The 18,041-nt window shown below is 39.7% G+C and overlaps 3 protein-coding genes across 4 annotated transcripts; 2 read left to right on the plus strand and 1 right to left on the minus strand.

Moving 5' to 3' along the window:
• The first annotated feature begins 402 nt into the window (after nt 1–402).
• Nucleotides 403–8,550, plus strand: zw10 (zw10 kinetochore protein). The gene is made up of 16 exons (XM_020640562.3): nt 403–608; nt 1,099–1,233; nt 1,327–1,428; nt 1,665–1,742; nt 2,073–2,232; nt 2,464–2,616; nt 2,730–2,927; nt 3,129–3,265; nt 3,403–3,585; nt 4,865–5,088; nt 5,266–5,337; nt 5,425–5,594; nt 5,788–5,918; nt 6,091–6,222; nt 6,482–6,684; nt 7,195–8,550. The coding sequence occupies exons 1-16, from the start codon at nt 504–506 to the stop codon at nt 7,313–7,315; spliced, it is 2,304 nt and encodes a 767-aa protein (XP_020496218.2). The 5' UTR covers nt 403–503; the 3' UTR covers nt 7,316–8,550.
• Nucleotides 8,551–8,700: 150 nt separating this feature from the next.
• On the minus strand, nt 8,701–10,840 carry LOC109988949 (uncharacterized). 2 transcript variants are annotated; one of them, XM_065963125.1, is made up of 7 exons: nt 10,692–10,840; nt 10,195–10,527; nt 9,829–10,104; nt 9,661–9,705; nt 9,356–9,442; nt 9,221–9,258; nt 8,701–9,111 (listed from the first exon to the last, which is right to left on the minus strand). In XM_065963125.1, the coding sequence occupies exons 1-7, from the start codon at nt 10,726–10,728 to the stop codon at nt 8,992–8,994; spliced, it is 936 nt and encodes a 311-aa protein (XP_065819197.1). In that variant the 5' UTR covers nt 10,729–10,840; the 3' UTR covers nt 8,701–8,991. The 2 variants fall into 2 exon arrangements, with proteins under 2 accessions (XP_065819197.1, XP_065819198.1); XM_065963126.1 differs by having other exon boundaries at nt 10,195–10,524; nt 10,692–10,835.
• A 3,058-nt stretch (nt 10,841–13,898) lies between these two features.
• LOC109988929 (G protein-activated inward rectifier potassium channel 3-like) lies at nt 13,899–17,855 on the plus strand. The gene is made up of 4 exons (XM_065962887.1): nt 13,899–14,013; nt 15,191–15,428; nt 15,595–16,783; nt 17,331–17,855. Exons 2-4 carry the CDS (start codon nt 15,234–15,236, stop codon nt 17,525–17,527), a joined length of 1,581 nt encoding a protein of 526 aa, XP_065818959.1. The 5' UTR covers nt 13,899–14,013; nt 15,191–15,233; the 3' UTR covers nt 17,528–17,855.
• The last annotated feature ends 186 nt before the right edge of the window (nt 17,856–18,041 follow it).

Raw genomic sequence — 18,041 nt, forward strand, 5'->3', positions numbered from 1 at the left:
AATAAATGAATGAATGAATGAATGAATGAATGAATGAATAAAGAAAGAAAGAAAGAAAGAAAGAAAGAAAGAAAGAAAGAAAGAAATGAATGACTGAATGAATGAATGAATGAATAAATAAATGAATGAATGAATGAATGAATGGATGAATGAATAAATTAATAAATGAATAAATAAATAAATGAATGAATTAATGACTGAATGAATAAATAAATAAATAAATAAATAAATAAATGAATGAATGAATGAATGAATGAATGAATGAATGAATGAATGAATGAATGAATAAATAAATGAATAAATGATAAATAAACATGTGGTGGCGGTAACGATCAGTTATGTTTGAAGTGAGTCGTCAAATAAAAAAACGTAGAAGAAGAAGAAGGCGGAGGCGGAGGACCACGACATCCCGGAGCCAATCACACCGCTGGCGGGTCTCTGGTTGTTGTGCTGAGCTGTCACAGTGTTTCTGTTAAACATTATAACGTTTCTAAAGCCACATTATGGCGTCGTTTGTGACCGAAGTGCTCGCCAGCTCTGGAAAACTGGAGAAAGAAGATCTGTCCTGCAAAATCAGCAAAATGTCGCGGAAGGTGGAGGACGCGAAGGTAACCCAGCAGCTAGCATCACAAGAGCTAACGATGCTAAGCAAAGTTTGAACTAGCCTTTAGCCGTTAGCTGACTAGAAAGGGCATGAAACTTAACTCTCCCTTTACAAAGCCTAAGTCTTAAAATCTCCACCAAATAAAAGTGATATTGAAATACATAAAAGCCAACATCAGTGTGGTTTATCCATCATTTAACTACAGTTTGTTATGTTTAGAGAGACTTATATTAACATGTAGTTCAGATAATTGAGGTGACAACGTGGCTGTTGTTTATTCAGTACAATGCTTCATTTTATTCCAGTGATAACAGCTTTATCTTGCTTTTTGCTATTAGGATGGACTTCTTTTACATCAGATTTACAGGTATGGGGGTGTGTGTGTTAGGGTTTACATAAACCAGAAGACTAAGCAGTCAGGCCCTGAGCTTAAAATGAAATGCTGGACTGTGTAAAAAGTTATCCTTAACTTTTCTTTATGCATTTATTCACAGGAAGAAGTATGCGACATGATAAACAAGAGGTACAGTGACTTCCTACCAAGTCTGCAAGGATCTGAAGACCTAATGAAGCAGGTCGACGAGGTCTCCAAAGAAATGGAAATCCTTAAAAACTGCATTGAAACTGAGGTGTGTGTGTGTGTGTGTGTGTGTGGGGTAAAGCTGATCAGACTGTGTTCAGTTCTGTCTTTAAACATGTTGTGTTTGTGTATTGGATCACAGGTGCAGCAGAACATCCACGTGGCTGTAGATGAATATGCAAAGCTGAAGCAGCAGCTGGAGAAGAATACCATCATAATAACAATGCTCGGACACCTGAAAGAGGTAAGACATGTTTGGTAAATGTCTAGCTCTCAAAATTGTACAGGAAGAAAAACAGAGGATCAATAATAACCCTATTTGAATGTTTCAGTGACTGATTGTATTTCTTAATTGAATATTTGGTTTTAGTATTTGTATATTTCTGATATTAGGCATCTACAGGCTTGCTCCAACAATATTTGGTTGTACTTGTACATTGACAATAAACATATCTTATCTTTATCCTCTGTGCGTCTCAGTTTCATAGTGCCAAAGAGGACTTCAACAAAGCTTTATTGGACAAGAAGTATGTTGATGCCGCCAACCACCTGGAGAGGGTGAGGGCTTCTGATGTCACCTTCACACTATGACACACCTGTAATGTAAATCGGGGCTGTGAAAATAATCTAAACTTTTTTACACACTCGCTATTTTTTTATATATTTACTAGAAGTTAAAGAAGTTTAGATTATTTCCACAAAGTGATGTGTCTTTACGCTTTCACTTAGCAGTGTCAACAATCTTTGATACAGTAAAAATAAGCACCTCATTCTTGTAGAAAGTGACCATGGGGAGGCAAGATGCTCCATGTGAATACCTGTTTATAGTAAATCTTTGTGGGTCTACTGTCTATTAACATTAAAAACGGATTTGAAAATGCGTCACAGGCAAGAGCTAGTGTGGATTCACTGAAGGGCTGGAAGACATCTCAGCTGCCCTTGCTCAGCGCTCTCAGCTCTGAGCTCACGGTGCAGAGAGAAAACTTGATTTACCACCTGGGAGATGAATGGAAGAGCCTCGTTGTCTGGAAATTGCCATCGTCAAAGGGTAAGACTTTCTCAGAAGGAAACCAGTATAAATGCATTAAAAGTTTTTCATTTTGGTCCTTGTCACTCAAAACTCACAGATTATTATCAGATATCTATCCCTCCCTCTGTGAAAAATTACATCATTTAGAAACTGGTATTTTACGAGTTTGCATTTCCTTTATTTTTTTTCTTAAAAACCAAGAAAGTGAGTTTGATTCATTAGTTGTGACTGTTGGATTTTTACCACCAGAGCCAGCGGGCCTGAAGTCTTTCCTGAAGGTAGAGCTGAACCTGACCTATGGTAGCAGCAAGGATGGCGAACCAACACCCCCAGCTCTGTTGCGCTGTGTCCTGCAGGCTCTGGCCATCCAGGGAGACCTTCAGCACAAGATCAAACTCTTCAGTAAGAACAATTCTGAACACACAGCAATGTCCTGATTAAGTTTTCATACCTTAAAGAGACTTTGAGTTCTTGGAACCGCCTGCTTCATAGCAGTTTTTGTTGTTGTTCTTCAGGTCAGGTGCTGTTAAAGACCATGCTGAAACCACTGGTGGTGTACCCATCACTGTCAGTGAGGGTATCAGAGCAGCAGGGGGAGGGCACCATCCTGGCTTTACAATGTCTGGAGGAGAGCAAAGAAGAGAGATCTGCGCCTTCACAGGTCTACAACAAACTGCTCCTGGTGCTCAAGACGCTGCACTCACACCTGCTGGGTATATTTAACATTACGCTGTTTAAATGCCCAATTAAGACTCCATGGGTCTGAAGCTGACACCAAAGTCAGCAGGTTTACAATTTTAAAGATTATAATTTTTAAGATTTATAATAATTGAATGTGTGTTTGCGTCTATTTCTCTCCTGCTGTAAGATAACATGAGATGGCTCAAAGCAGCTTACATGCTTTTTCTCCCCAGATGTGTCTATTGGTGATAAAAAACTCTCAGCCATCTTGGGAGAGCTGATTTGGGAGGACATTTCCAAGTGCATCATCCATGAGTGTCTGCTCTACTCCATCCCCACCAACAGCAGCCAGCTGGAGAAATACAACACTGTATGGAGATGACAGCACTTTGTATAGTATAAAAACATCTGTCTAACTGTTCTAGCTGATTATGAAGTCTTTGTGGCATTACTTTCATTTATAAGATTATTTAGCGGCTAAATCTTTTGTTTTTTTGTGTGTTTAAGGTGATCAAGGAAACGGAGGAGTTTGAGAAGTCTCTGAAGGAGATGGAGTTTCTGCAGGGTGATTCCACAGACCTGCTCAAATATGCCAGGGATGTCAACTGTCACTTTGCCAGTAAAAAGTGTAAGGATGTCATCGTGGCAGCCCGCAAACTCATGACCTCTAAGATGCACAACACAGTCAAGGTGGGTGAGCTGGGGATGAGTGTCGAGGTGGGACAGGTGGGATTAGTCAGATGTAAACTAAACACTGTCAACCTCACTAGTCGGCGCCAGAATTACTAATCAGTTTAAGTAATTATGAATATTTCTATTAACATATTCCAGTAATGCTTCTAAAAGGTTGTGTAGAAGCTGTAGCACAGCCACCCGCCACAAACCAGCACAGTGGACAGATGACGGCTCGTAGGAGCAGCTAAATTTAGCCAGAGTCTGTCAACTAATTTGACATAGTTTACACGGTCAGACAGAAAAGATAACACAACAAATCAAGACAATGACTGCACAAGATATAAAGTGTTTTCTTACCTTTAGACAGTGGACTAGTCTGAATGTTATGTCTGTTTTTATTAATAGGGAAGTTTGTCATTACGACCATTTCTATATTTGATTGATGGAAACTAAAATGGAAAACAAGAAACACATATTTCTTCTTCATTTTTTATATATATATATATATATATATTTTTAGGGCTTATTTACTTTGTATTTATTCTTATATTGTTGTTTTTGCTTTGATAACCTGCTGCTGTAACAACACTTTCGCAGTTTGGGATCAATAAAGTAAATCTGTCTATCTAAGAAGATTTAAGAAGATTTACTTTATTGATCCCTGTGAGGGGAAATTTCAGTTTTTACACTCTGTAAGTCATGAACACACACAAACAGGATCATATGGACATGCACTAAGGGAGAGATGTCAGAGTGATGGAGCTGCCCACAGTGGGCGCTCCTGAGCTGATGGTGGGGAGGGGGTTTGGTGCCTTGCTCAAGGGCACCTCGGCAGTGCTCAGAAGGTGATCTGGCACCTCTCCAGCTACCAGACCAACTTCCAAACTCTATTTATCTACAAACATCAACTTCAAACATGCATGTTATTTACTCCAGTGTTAAGTTAGCTGTCTTTGTAGTTAGATACTGTTAGCCCAAGGAGAAATTAAGTCCACAACCTGAAATTATTTTCTAATAAAACTGATGAATAAAATACTTGTTTCTAAGCAGAATGTTTATTCCAGATTATTGAAGCATTACATTTTCACACTCTTGCATCTCGACGTTTTGAGAATCAGCCTGACAGGTTTTCTAAGGCAGCTATTCTTTTAAACTTTTTTAGTTTGCAATCATGAGATTCCATGACATCAGTCATTTATTTCTGCCTTAGATTTAAAATCTCAATAATCGAGAATAACTTTTTCCTGTGTGACAACAAGTATAATGAAAAACGGCACTTTTTCTATCCTGTTAGATCACACCAGACTACAAAATGCGTCTTCCAAAGCTCCCTGCTCCTGCTTCAGAGGTGAAGGTGAAGCAAGAGACCAGGAAGGAGGAGACGACGATAGAGAACTCGAAGCAGCTGTCACCGTGGAGTCTGAGTCTGCCGGCCTGTCGCATCAGTGAGTCAGTGCAGCAGCTGATGGAGCTGGCACTCAACACGCTGTGTGAAGCTGTTGGAAGCTCCACACAATGGTACGTTCCAACATCCTCTGTATTTGAAATACTGTGTGTTGAATCTCACCTTTTGAAGCGGAACCCATTCAAGCTTCCCTGGATACTGCTCTGTACATTCTGCCTCTCGACTGCTTTATATAAGACCATAAGGCCTCCCTGAAAATTAAAATCCATCTTTTAATTTCTACCCTTCAGTGCGTTACAACTCTTCTTTACCGTGAGAAACATCTTCCAGCTGTTCTATGATGTTGTACCAACATACCACAAGTAAGTGTGTCCATCACATCTGACATAAAGCAAATCAAACAAACACAAGTTCTATCAAGGTGTGATTGGTTGTCCCTCCCCAATCAGGGAGAACCTGCTCAAGTTCCCTCACCTGGCTGCCATCCAGCACAACAACTGCATGTACCTGGCCCACCACCTGCTCACCCTGGGTCACCATTTCAGGGCTCACCTGCCGCAGCCCCTCAGCGAGGGGGTAGCAACTTTTGTTGACATGGTGCCCGGATTCAGGAAACTAGGTAAACATTTCTTGAGTTGTTTGAAACATTGCCATTCAATTGAGTGCTGAACTTCATGGCAAACAAAAGCTAACTCCTAATTAATTGTTTGTTTTGTTGATGTACCAACATTTGACATAATTTCTTCTTCTGAATACAAATGACAGATATTAAATTTACAGTTTGCTGTTTTCCCTTTCTCCTTTTCCTTAAGGCGCCCAGTGCTTCTTAGCACAGATGAACGTCCAAAGAGCTGAGCTGTTAGAGAGACTTTCCACGGCTCACAACTTCAGCAACCTGGATGATGAAGACAACTACATCGCAGCCAGTAAAGCAGTCCGACAGGTGAGAGCAAAAACCATGAGATGTGCTGTTTTTATTCTTTTTTACAATGAAAGTGTGCCATTACAAACAGGTCTGCTGTGTGGCAGTTTACAAAGCATTCAAACTCATCACTCGTTTATTTCCATGTACAGTTTCTCTTTCAAACTATGACCATCCGTTTACTTGATTTCAGGTCATCCACCAGCTGAAGCAGTTGGGCACAGTGTGGCAGGATGTCCTACCAGTTGGCATCTATTGTAAAGCTATGGGCAACCTCCTCAACACAGCCATCACAGAAGTCATTTCCAAAATCATGATGCTTGAGGTTTGTCTTTACTTTTTCCCCTTTTCTACCAGTGCAGAGTTGTTGCTAAAAAATGCTTCTCCCCAGTTAAGAAAGAAAACAGAGGGGAAAGCTTAAAGCGGTGTGGTTGTTAAAATACTGATGAAGTTAAACTAAGTAATTATGGTAAAAAGAGCCTCTCTTGATCTGGTTGATAATGCTTTATTCTACAGTCATTGTTTACTTATTGATATTATTGACGATCAACAAGGATTTGATTTTCTCACTCATGTACCTGCAGGACATTTCCTCAGAGGACGGGGAGCATCTCCACACTCTGTGCCAAACCATCATCGAGGAGTGTCCGCTGGTCTTCATCCCTCTGGCCGAGGAAAAGAAAAACAAGAAGTACCAGGAGGAAGTTCCCCTCTATGTGAAGAAGTGGGGCACGTTCAAGGAGCTGGTCATCGTGCTGCGAGCCAACCTGCAGGAAATCGTGGACAGGTACGAAAGAAACTCAAACGATACAGTAGCTGGTTATTTTTTAACTGTTATTTTGATGCTTATGGTTACTATTCTAGGTTAAAGTCATAAGAGCGCTGTTCCCTCTGTTTCTCTTTTCCCGTTTTTGATGTGATCTGTTCAAACTGTTGATTCAGAACTTTAATTAAATCACTGGTTTTACTTCATTTTGTTATATTTGCACTTGTTTTAAGTTTGATTTAACAGTAGTTCAAGTTATACTGTAAAATCTAAAAGGTTGCAGTCAGTAAGGAAAATAATTCTTCAAAACAGAAGGAGTCAAAGACAGCAACACCCTCACTTTTAGTCGTCATGCAGGGTTCAACTCCAAAAACAGACTTCGTAATAGGAAACATTATGCAACAGTTTTGGTGCTTAGTTTTCCTCATCACAATCCTCCACTGTGTTGTTTTAATCCCTGAAAAAGTGCTTCTGGCTTCCATTATATGAAGTTATATTATTGTCTGATTTGCCTCTGATTTGTCTCCACAGGTGGGCTGACAGTAAAGGCCCCCTGGCGTTGGAGTTTTCCAGTTCGGAGATGAAGAATCTGATCCGAGCCCTGTTTCAGAATACAGAGAGAAGAGCTGTGGCTCTGACCAAAATCAAATAGATACTCGGAGAAAAGTGACTGTCAGTATAATCCTAAAGCACTTTTTTTTTTCCCAGTGAGGAAAAATCTTGAGTTATGCCTTTACTCGTTTCCGTTTTCAGTTCATTAAATGTCCACATTGACATGTATGTAAGCCTGTCACAGCGGATTGTTTGCCCTCTCTGATTGAGATGCTGTCGCTGAGGGTTTAAGCTGTAATCAATCTGTGAGATGCGTTCCTTCTATGCATTCAGCCTGCAATTAGTCGCTCAGAGATTACACCAAGGCTTCTTCGCATCAGCATCCTGCAGCCTCTGTCCTATAGCTTTGAAGGTCATCCAGTACAAAGCCAGCTGAGGTTGTGTAACCAGCGACTTGCCATCTGTTGACATGTGATGTTGTATCCAGGGTTAACTTTGCTGTTAATCAAACTTCATCTCTAGCTTTTTTTCAGCTCTTCTGTTCTGATGTCATTTCAGGAGTTTGTGTGTTTGGACTTAAATGCCTCTAAGTGTCTGTTTTTGTTTGTTTGATGCTTGTTGCCACGCTTGTAGAGAGTGGGGAAATACGTGAGGGAAAGGAGACACAGGTCGGACTTGAACTCAGGCTGCCCGCTTGGAGAACTAAAGCCTACTTTTATAACCGGTTTACCATTTCTGTAATTTTCTCTCAAAGACACCCGGTAATGTACATCTCTCACAACCTCTTAAAGATAATGTTTTTATTTTACTGGTTTCATGATTAAGTTGTGTTGACAACATAATGGCTGACTGGATTATTTGTCACAGAAAACTTTTCTTGGAGTGAATGAAACGCTACATTTATGAACCCTGCTCGGGTTTCAAGTTGGCCTGGTGGACGTCCAAGTGCAGAGTTAAGTCTGTGTTCAGGTTAAAGGTGACAAAACATTTTTCTATATTAAACATAACCACAAAAAATGTTTAACTCCTTAGTCAGTAGGAGTGGAAAGTGGACCCTAAGGTGGGAACATTTAAAATTAGTTAATGGGTGCTCATTGAATTTGTTCAGTATCAATTTTGTAACTTGAAGGTTTATCCAACAACATTTCTTTCTTATAAAAAGGTAATTCAGTTGGTATTATATTTAATTCTAAAAATGTATTTTCTTTTGTAAATCATTAATGAGGGCATTTCTACAACACGGCTTTCTTTTGTTAAGACTTCTTGTACAACCATTTAGCTGAACTCTCCCATAATGTATTTATTACTTCAAAATAAACCAAAAGACTAAAGCTATTTCTGCTCCCTCCATAATTGTACATAATTCTCAAAAGTCGACTATTGCTTGTTGAAGTTTGCCAAGTGACCAGAAACGAGTCAACAGTGTGGAGCTATTTTAACTCGACATATTGATCAGTTACCACAAATCCAGTTCTTCATTCAGCCTCACAAATACAAACAAAGAGCTTTAATTTCAGTTGTGATAACGTTTGTTATACCTTGTATGTGTAGTTTTATATTTAGGATATTTTCACAATAAAATTAATAATAACTTTATTTGTATAGCACTTTTAAAAACAAGGATCAACAAAGTGCTTTGACACAAACATGACAACAAAGCATCAGAACCCAAACAACATCAGCAACATAACATGTAATCATTTTTTTTAAACTATAATAAAACGGAAAGACACTGAAGCTCATAGGCTATTACATATTTTCTCCTATTTTGATTTTTTAAGTTGATGTAGATCCTGAGGTCGTTACTAATTCTAGTCTAACAGAGGCATCACGGCCACCGGAGTTCTCATAGAAGACTGCATCATCATCATCATCTCCACCGTCGTCATTTTGCACCTGTGAAAAGGAAAAACAACAAACTTTTAAAAATGATCATTTTGTTTATGAATGTCCTGCCACAATTTTTTTAAGCAACACAAGCTGTTTATTCAGTTTGTAAACTCACAGCATCGTCAGCGTCATCCATCTGAGTTTCTTTCTTCCCTGTGAAGACAAAAGGGTTCACTCAAATGTCCGCAGTGTAAATCCAGGTTTAAACTATTCTTGTTTATAAAATAAATGAATGAATAAGGTTTCTTACCTTCGGTTCTCACCCATATATTGACGACCACAACAATTGTTATGAGTGCTGCTAAGCCCACACAGAAAATTATGAACTTTAAATAACCTGGAAATTATAACAGAAAAAAACACTGAAATCATACAAATCAAATGATGCAGCTAGAAGAGAATCAGCTCGTGCTTTAACATTATGCAGCAAAATACCAGTCAGATGTTAATATTTCAGGAGGAGGCAGAGTCGAGGATGTTCAAACAGACATGTGCATGTAAGTCTGACATTCAAACTTTGAGCATCATTAGAGATTCAAGACCTAAATTATCTACCAGGTTTCATTGGAGCTTCGTCCTCCCTCCCTGGTGATGTGCTTGCTTCTCATTTTGTTGATTGTCACATAAATGGGAGAAAAACAAACAATGTTGAAATAATCACCTTTACCAGCTGAAGTGAATCTTATTAACAGAATAAAAGAAACGTGGTTTAATAAAATATACCTGTGTTCTTACGCGAGGATTGGCTGCCGACATTACTCAACAGTGTTTGTCCACTCTTACTGTCTGTCACGGTGCAGATCAGCAACTCACCAAAGTCTAGTGCCTGGTCAAGAGGAGGAGTTCTAAATGTCACAGTGGCTGAACATGTAGCCTGTGATGTCACCATGTCATTCATACTTCCTGTATACAACCACTGTACTGTGTGCCAACACCCGTTGTCATATGTGTCCACAGAGCAGGAGAAGCTGGACTCATCTTTGGACAATAATTCCCCAACTGGGAGAAACATTGTGAGAGAACGAGTCAAATTAACTTTCTTATTGTAGTCATAATTATTATGTTTTTTGAGCTGTTATCAGTACTTACTTTCCAGAACAGACAGATCCACATGAGCATCCTGACCGTGTTGTTCTCCTGATTTGAACTGCCTGCAGGCGTAACGACCAACATACAACATACTGACCTCCGTTATTACCAGAGAACAGTTTGCTACGACTCTCAGCCTGTTGGATAAATCGACGGCTTTTTCACTGATATTCCCACGTGTAACCAGCTCTAAAGCGCCCACAAATCCCTGGCTGATAAGCCAAGAAGTCCCGTCACAGTTCTGCTGACATTCTATCACATTTCCACAAGGCAAAGTGACTTCATCTCCCTCTCTGACGGTGAAGGACGGGATGTCTTCTCCAGTTACTGCTGCTGAAGATTAGAGGGAAAATAAGAATGTGTTCCCGTCATAGAATATTCTTTAAGAATCCACTCAACACGTGATTATCGGAGTATAAAGCAAATGTATTTGTCTTCAACAGATGAGGGTTTCTTTGTTTCTTTCTGTTGTGTTTGTATTGGTGTGTGTGTCTTACCTGTAAGCAGAAGCACCAGCATCACAAATAAAGACATTTAAATCCTTCTGAATCGGACAGGTCCTTCTTCTCTTTCTCTGCCTCGAGTTGTGATGATCTTCAACGAGACAGTTCCAGACTTAAGAGTTCCTTTTAAAAACTGAGAGTGACAATTTCCTGTGGTTAGCGAGAGGAACTTCCCTGTCGTGGGAAGCGAGACTTTTTTCTCCCACGATTAGCAGAGTCAGCTTGAAGTCAGAGAAATGTGTCAAGAACAGTTCTCATGCTCAGAAACTGTTCCTACATTGTGAGCTTCTCCTCCATAAAGAATCTCCAAAGCATGCTGCAAATCAAAATTTGTGCTCCAGATGTTTAATTCAGCTGCATACTGCCAAAAGTGTTTTTTTTTTTTTTTTTTTTAACAATGTTTTAATTTCTTTTACTTTTCATATCAATTGCACAAATTGGGTAATACATCACAGTCAACTTCTCAGTAACGCAGGACAGGCAGTCTGTGCCTAACAGTGGTGTAGTGGTGCCTCAAGAAGTGAACATAAACTCTTCATTTTTCCCTGAAATGTTTTTTTCAGTGTCCTGTCCAGCAGGATAAATGGCCTACTCTTGCATATTTAGTTTGTACTTGCCAATTACAGACACAGAAGGGAGGGAAAAGGAAACATTGCAGCATACTACTGAATATTGTCAATCAATAAATGGTGTGAATCAGAGGAGATTTAGAAGTGGGTATACCCTATGGAGACTGAAAAATAAGTTGGCATACTCTGCATATACCCTGCACCACTGCATCCTAATAATGAGCACGTAAAGTTCCCATGCACTGACGTGGATGCTATCATTTACTCACAAACACAGAGAAACACGTAATTCAACTTTATCGTCATCACAATGATAAATACAATTAAAAAGGAAGGTAAAATAAAAATAACAGATACGTATGTATATGAATAAATCAATAAATCAGAGATACGCTCTGCCAATGGATGGCGTCTGATCCAACCTTCACAACAGAGTCCTAAGACGCTGACTAGATTCTTCTCCTCCGTCGCCCCCCGGTGGTGGAATGAACTTCCAAACTCCATTCTTAAAGGTGCAGAGTCCCTATGCACCTTTAAGAAAAAGCTAAAGACCCAGCTCTTTCATGAATACCTACTAACTTAATGATGATGGTCTCCATATTATTGATGATGATGATGGTTTTTGTTTGATAACGATGACTTATAAGATGGTTTCTATACTGATTAGAGCTCTCAAGAACTGCCCTCAATGTTGTGCTTTGCCTCTGGTCACTTCCTGTCAGCACCTGTGTGTCCAATCAGACTCAAAGCTGATTGTTTGCTCTTACTCACATTGTTTCCTTTTTTTCTAGATCCCTGCTTGTGTTGTACTTACTCTCTGATGTACGTCGATGTACGTCTGCTAAGTGAATTGTAGAATTGTAGAATTGTAGATAAAAAAAAGAATAACCTTCAGAAAAACAATCTATTTAATTGTTCCAGGCTCTTTGATCACTGGAGAAAATGTAGGAATTTACAGGGAAGAATATTTTGGAATGTTTTTAACAGCTACCCCTCTTCTCTTCCATAAAATATACTGCAAAGATTGACAACCCTTGGATGACTGTTGCTTGTTTGAGGCATCCCTTTGCTCAGCCATCTGGCCAAAATGAAGCTTCAACGTTATTTGAAAATCAACATAAATGTTTGTTATCACGTTCTAGACTCTAGAGCAATGGTTCTCAACTGGTGGGTCTTCAGTGTGCCTGGAACAAAAACCTGGTCTCAAACAGTCTGTCTAGTGCTTTTTTAAACGTGTTAGTTTTGGTAAGTTTCTTGCTTCCTTCAGCTGTTTCAGCCTCTGTCATCAGGGTGTGAATGTGTAGGTGTGACCTGCGGTGTAAAAGCGCTCTGAGTAGTCAGAATACTAGATAAGCGTTTATCATTTCGCACCGTCTGAGGTACAGAATGTCAGATATTTTTAACATATATTTAACATTAGTGGACCTCAATTATCGCTGTTTTCTTCTCGTCTTCACCATGTGCTACATTCTCACCTGGGTGGTCTTTGAAGTAATCTACTTATTTGGTGCCTGGTTGCATGACATGTTCATGACCCACAATGGAAAGCATGCTTTGAAAATGTATACAGTTTTTTTTTCAGGGAGGAGTCGTGGTGGGTCCTGAGGCTAGACGAGTTGACAACCACGACTCTAGAGGATAAAGCATCTCCATTTTGGAGCTTGATAAGTCAAAACAAAGAATGAAACCTGAAGCATCTGTGTACTGTATTCAAACATGTTTGCTGAGACCTTGTTAGATCAAACAAGAAGACTTAACTTTTATGATAAAAGAACGGAAGCCAATAAGCGGACATGCATCCATACATTTTATTTTACTACGTTTTCCAGTAATAATGAAATAATTCACACTCTGCACATTGCACTTGGACACTTCACACACTTTAATATCCTTTACATCTTCTATATTTTGTATATTTATATATATTTCTTTTTTTTATCTTATATTTCTACATTTCACTCAAATATGTTGTAAGAGTAATTTTTGAGTGATGTTATTGCATGGCTTTGCAGAAGTCATTACTTTAAATTTCACTGCACATCTGTATGAGCATGTGACAAATAAAAGTGTTGAATCACGATAATTGATTGATTAATTGAACTTCTTTGTCAGACATGGTCTGAGATTTGTCTTGCACCACAGCGGCTCCATTTCCACATAAAAATTAAGACAAGATACAAAGATACAAACATTTGACACAACATCCAAACACAAAACCAACATTCAGAGGCCTTAAACTTGCTTTGATCTGGGATTTAGCTCCCCATTCAATTTTAGAATTGACTGGTGAACAAAAGAGTGTTTCAGTCTGACCTTATTCAAACGTGGGACCCTGCATCTCCAGTTTGATGGTAACAGTTCATATTCTGTGTTCAGAGCGTGGTCAGGATATTATAAAGATATAAATAGTTTTCTCAAGAAAACAATCGGGAATTATTTTCTACCAGAGTAATAAAATAATAAAATAAATGTATGGATGCTTATGGCTTCCGTAGAAAGTGTTATTTGGATAAAGTTTGTTTTGGTATTATACATGTTTTTGTCTTTGTCACATAATCTGCTGCTACAGTAACACTGGGGGCTTTGGACTGAGCATGGTCAGTATTAGCTGATTGATTCAGAGGGAGGAGACAAACAGCGAGACAGTCAAACAGCAGCTTCTTATTCACTCCATTTCTCCTCCTTCATGTGATCTGATGGCTTCAACATGGGAGTTACATTTCGGCAGCAGCTGTACACATGTAGAGGTACGTAGTTATTTTATCTTTTTTTAAATTTATTTTGCAAGTATTATACTCGGTGAGACATTTCAGACTGAATTATGGTTATTTTACTTTTTTTTATGTACTTGGAAAATAAATAAATGATCAGAATTATCTTTAAGGATACAGAATAAAAATCACTTAAATCATTATTTTCAAAAGTTAATGTTTCTTCAAACTAATATTAATGTTATAATACTACAATGGTGCTATAATAATAGTGACATTCAGAGTTTATCCCTCAATAAGGTGGTCAGTCATTAGGTGTTAAACTTGACCCGAGTCCAAAGTTATATCTGCGTTAAGACTTTGTTTTGTCAAGCTGCCCAAACTCAAGATTTGTGCGATGTTGAAAGCAGCGATACACGTATAACACTGGAGAGGCAGGAACCAAGGAAAGCCTGTCGTATGTGATGATAAAATAGACAAATACATCAGTTAAACGATGCATTGTACCTGCTTTCTAACAGTAAATCTCCAGGGAAAATTACGGTTACAGGAAACAGAGGAACAGTGTTTACCTTTTGTTATTACCCTGTGTGTTGTGGATTCAGGAATGTGTTCATATTTTGGACAAGAAATCTATTTTTTTTAAATACATATGTGACACCACAGGTTTGGAGAATTTCAATACCTCACATTCAGTAGGCGTAGATTACATTATTTAATTTTCACTTTGATGATAACAACATAACCTCGCACTTTTTCTGCATGTGAGAGAAAATCAAATCCAGAGATTCCTTCCGAACAAGTCCATGCCTGAGCCTTTGCTGTGATGGTCTATGATGATGTGCCAAAAACAAATCTTGCAATCTTCCTATTCAGCATAACATGAGGTCTGAAGTGGGTTGCTCAGTGTCTCAGTCACTGCTGGGATTTCTTATACATGTAGGGATTACTACTAATCCTCAAAATTAATCTGAGAAACAGTAAAGAACATTGTGGATTGGAGAAGATTACAGACTGTATTTGCTAGAAGAAGGCTTAGAGTGAGTATTGTCCAGATGTGGACAAATGAACTGTGGAAAATGTATGTCTATTGGGAGCATGTTATAAAAGTGGTGTGCATACTGTACCTCAACAATCATGCTCTTATCGTGCATATATGTAGCTGAAAACTGACAGAGTTGATATAATTCAGCTAAACTTGTTGCCTTGACAGAAGCAAACCTTGAAGGGTAAACGAAATCTTGAGGAGTACGGCAATGATCTCCACTGTGATGTGCACCAGAGAGATGCTTCAAAACGTTCAGTGCAACAATCACATCAGGAGCCCCATCAGGATCGAGCCTCGCAGGAACTCCATCCCCCAAACACAGGCTGTCACCGCTAAACATCTAGTGGCTAACCTGCCCAGACCACAGACAGAAGCACTCCGCTTCACTCCTTACACTTACAAGGTACGGCTTTGGAAACATTTTATGCCTTCCTCCTACCTTCAAACTCAAGAATGAGAAAGCCCTTGGATGTTTGCAGAATTTTGTACGTGCTAATTTGGAAAGACAGCTTCAGCTCCATAGTAACTTTGTGTCTTTTAATGTTATGCATTGCTTTCCTTTCTTTCAGGCTGCAGCCAAATCCACCATTACTTCCATTATGTCGTCAAAAAGAGCCTCGCTCAGCCACAACTTAAACAATGCTAACGGCTCGTCGCTCCCACCATCCCAGAGCACCAGCAGCCAGTCCTCTCAGACTCTGACTCTGTCCAAACAAGAACTCCACCAACAGCACTCTATCCTGGCAACTCCTCTCGAGCCAGTGGAGGAAACCTCAAAGCGTCAGCGTTCGCATCGCACCACGGGCCTCAAGCGCTTCAGCTCCAGGTGGCAATCGAGAAGCTCCACCGGCAGCTGCAGCAACATTCCTACTTTCGCGATAGAGAAGCTGAATGGTGCAAGGAGTCACAAGAAGCGTTGCAAGCTGCTGGGTGACGACCCTTCATTGCATGTCACTGCAGGCAATCAGCGGCAACGTTACGTCACCAAGGATGGAAAGTGCCAGGTCAACCTGGGACCTATTGCGGATAAGAGTCGCTTTCTGTCAGATATTTTCACAACATTGGTGGACCTCAAGTATCGCTGGTTTCTTCTCGTCTTCACCATGTGCTACATTCTCACCTGGGTGGTCTTTGGAGTAATCTACTTATTCGGTGCCTGGCTGCGTGACGACATTGCACATGTTCATGACCCACAATGGAAAGCATGCTTTGAAAATGTAGACAGTTTTCTTTCCGCCCTGCTGCTGTCAATTGAAAGCCAGAGGACTATTGGGTATGGCTCCAGAATGGTGACGGCGAACTGCACGGAAGGCACGGTGCTCCTCATGATCCAGTCCATCCTCGGCTCCATGATCGACGCCCTGATGGTGGGCTGCATGTTTGTAAAGATTTCCCGGCCACAGCAGAGGGCCCAGACTCTGATCTTCAGCAAGCACTGCGTCATATGCGAGCGCGACGAGAAGCTGTGCATGCTCTTCCGCATCGGTGATCTGAGAGCGAGCCACATGGTGGACGCCAAGATCCGGGCAAAGCTGATCAAGTCCAGGCAGACCAAGGAGGGCGAGTTCATCCCCCTGGAGCAGTCAGAAATTAACCTGGGTTACGACACTGGTGGAGATAGGTTGCTGCTGGTGGAACCCCAGACCATTACTCATGTTATCAACGAGAGCAGCCCCTTCTGGGAGGTCGGGTCTGAGCGTTTGAAGAGGGCAACTTTTGAGATCATTGTCATCCTGGAGGGCATCGTGGAGGCATCTGGTTTGTAGAAGTATTTTCAAGTCCTATGATTTCCTTTTACCATAGTCATGTTAATAATAGAAGAAATGACTTCAATGGAAATGTTCTTTCCTAAAAGATACGTTGTCTGCAAAAAAAAACAAAAAACATGTGCACTGAGACAAACATTTTCTTATAGGTTGAAATTGTTGGCAAAATGTGGATTGAAGGCTAGAAATGTTCATGTCTTTTCAATTTTTTCAAAGAAGTCTTTCTTCCTGATTTGGATGTTCACATATGCACCTCACAGCGGGGGACTTTCTATGTCGAATGAGATTGTCATCTATTCTGCTTGCAGTGAAATTTGCTGAATATTTCATATTTCATATTTTAACACATCAGCTCACTCGACTTTACATGCCAATTTTACTCCCTGGAAAATTCTGTTAAAAGTCAGTCAAAGTCAGGATGAAAAAATGGTTCGTGTTCACATTTGAAGCTCACGTCCAAACTTTTAGGGAAACCTTTACATGTGAAAACACCACATGTTTCACTTCCCCTGACCTGACGTGAATGCTTTGTGTTGCAGGTATGACATGCCAGGCGAGAACGTCCTACACAGAAGATGAGGTCCTCTGGGGCCACAGATTTGAGTCGTGCATTTCCTTGGAGAAAGGAGCATATCGAGTGGACTGTAGTGCTTTTGACAAAACCTTCGAAGTCCAAATGTCCCTGCTCAGCGCAAAAGACAGAAGCACGGCAGAGGAACGTGAAATTCAGTTTTAGAAGATGCGGGCAATAATTTATTTTCTGTACACTAACATAAAACTAATGACCTAGAAATGACGAATGATATTTTATGAGATCCCCGGATAAGCTATAACATTTGTGCTTAATGAACATTAATCTCAGGTCAACCATCATTTCTACTCTTTTGTTGTATGTGTTATTAAGATTGCTTTATTATAATATGCCATCTATTCTATATGTAAAATTGTGAAATGTTGTTTGTTGTGTTTGAAAATTTAAAAAAAAACATTCATGCATTCATTCATTCTGCATTGTATTTGGTTATTTCTTGGAAATAAAAAAGTTTGGGGTCAAGTTATAATAACTGCAAAGGTTCCCTTTTTTTCTCCATGGGGCCAAACTCTGTGTCTTTGTGAACTTGAAAGGTTGTTACATCCTGTGGTTGTCATCTTATCATAAAAACACACCTAAAAGGTCCAACATTATACATATATATTCATATATATACATATATAATGTGCATTATACAGCAGAATGGCCAGTCTAAAAT

The sequence above is a fragment of the Labrus bergylta genome, chromosome 14 (assembly GCF_963930695.1).
Source record: "Labrus bergylta chromosome 14, fLabBer1.1, whole genome shotgun sequence".
NCBI classification, from domain to species: Eukaryota; Metazoa; Chordata; class Actinopteri; order Labriformes; family Labridae; genus Labrus; species Labrus bergylta.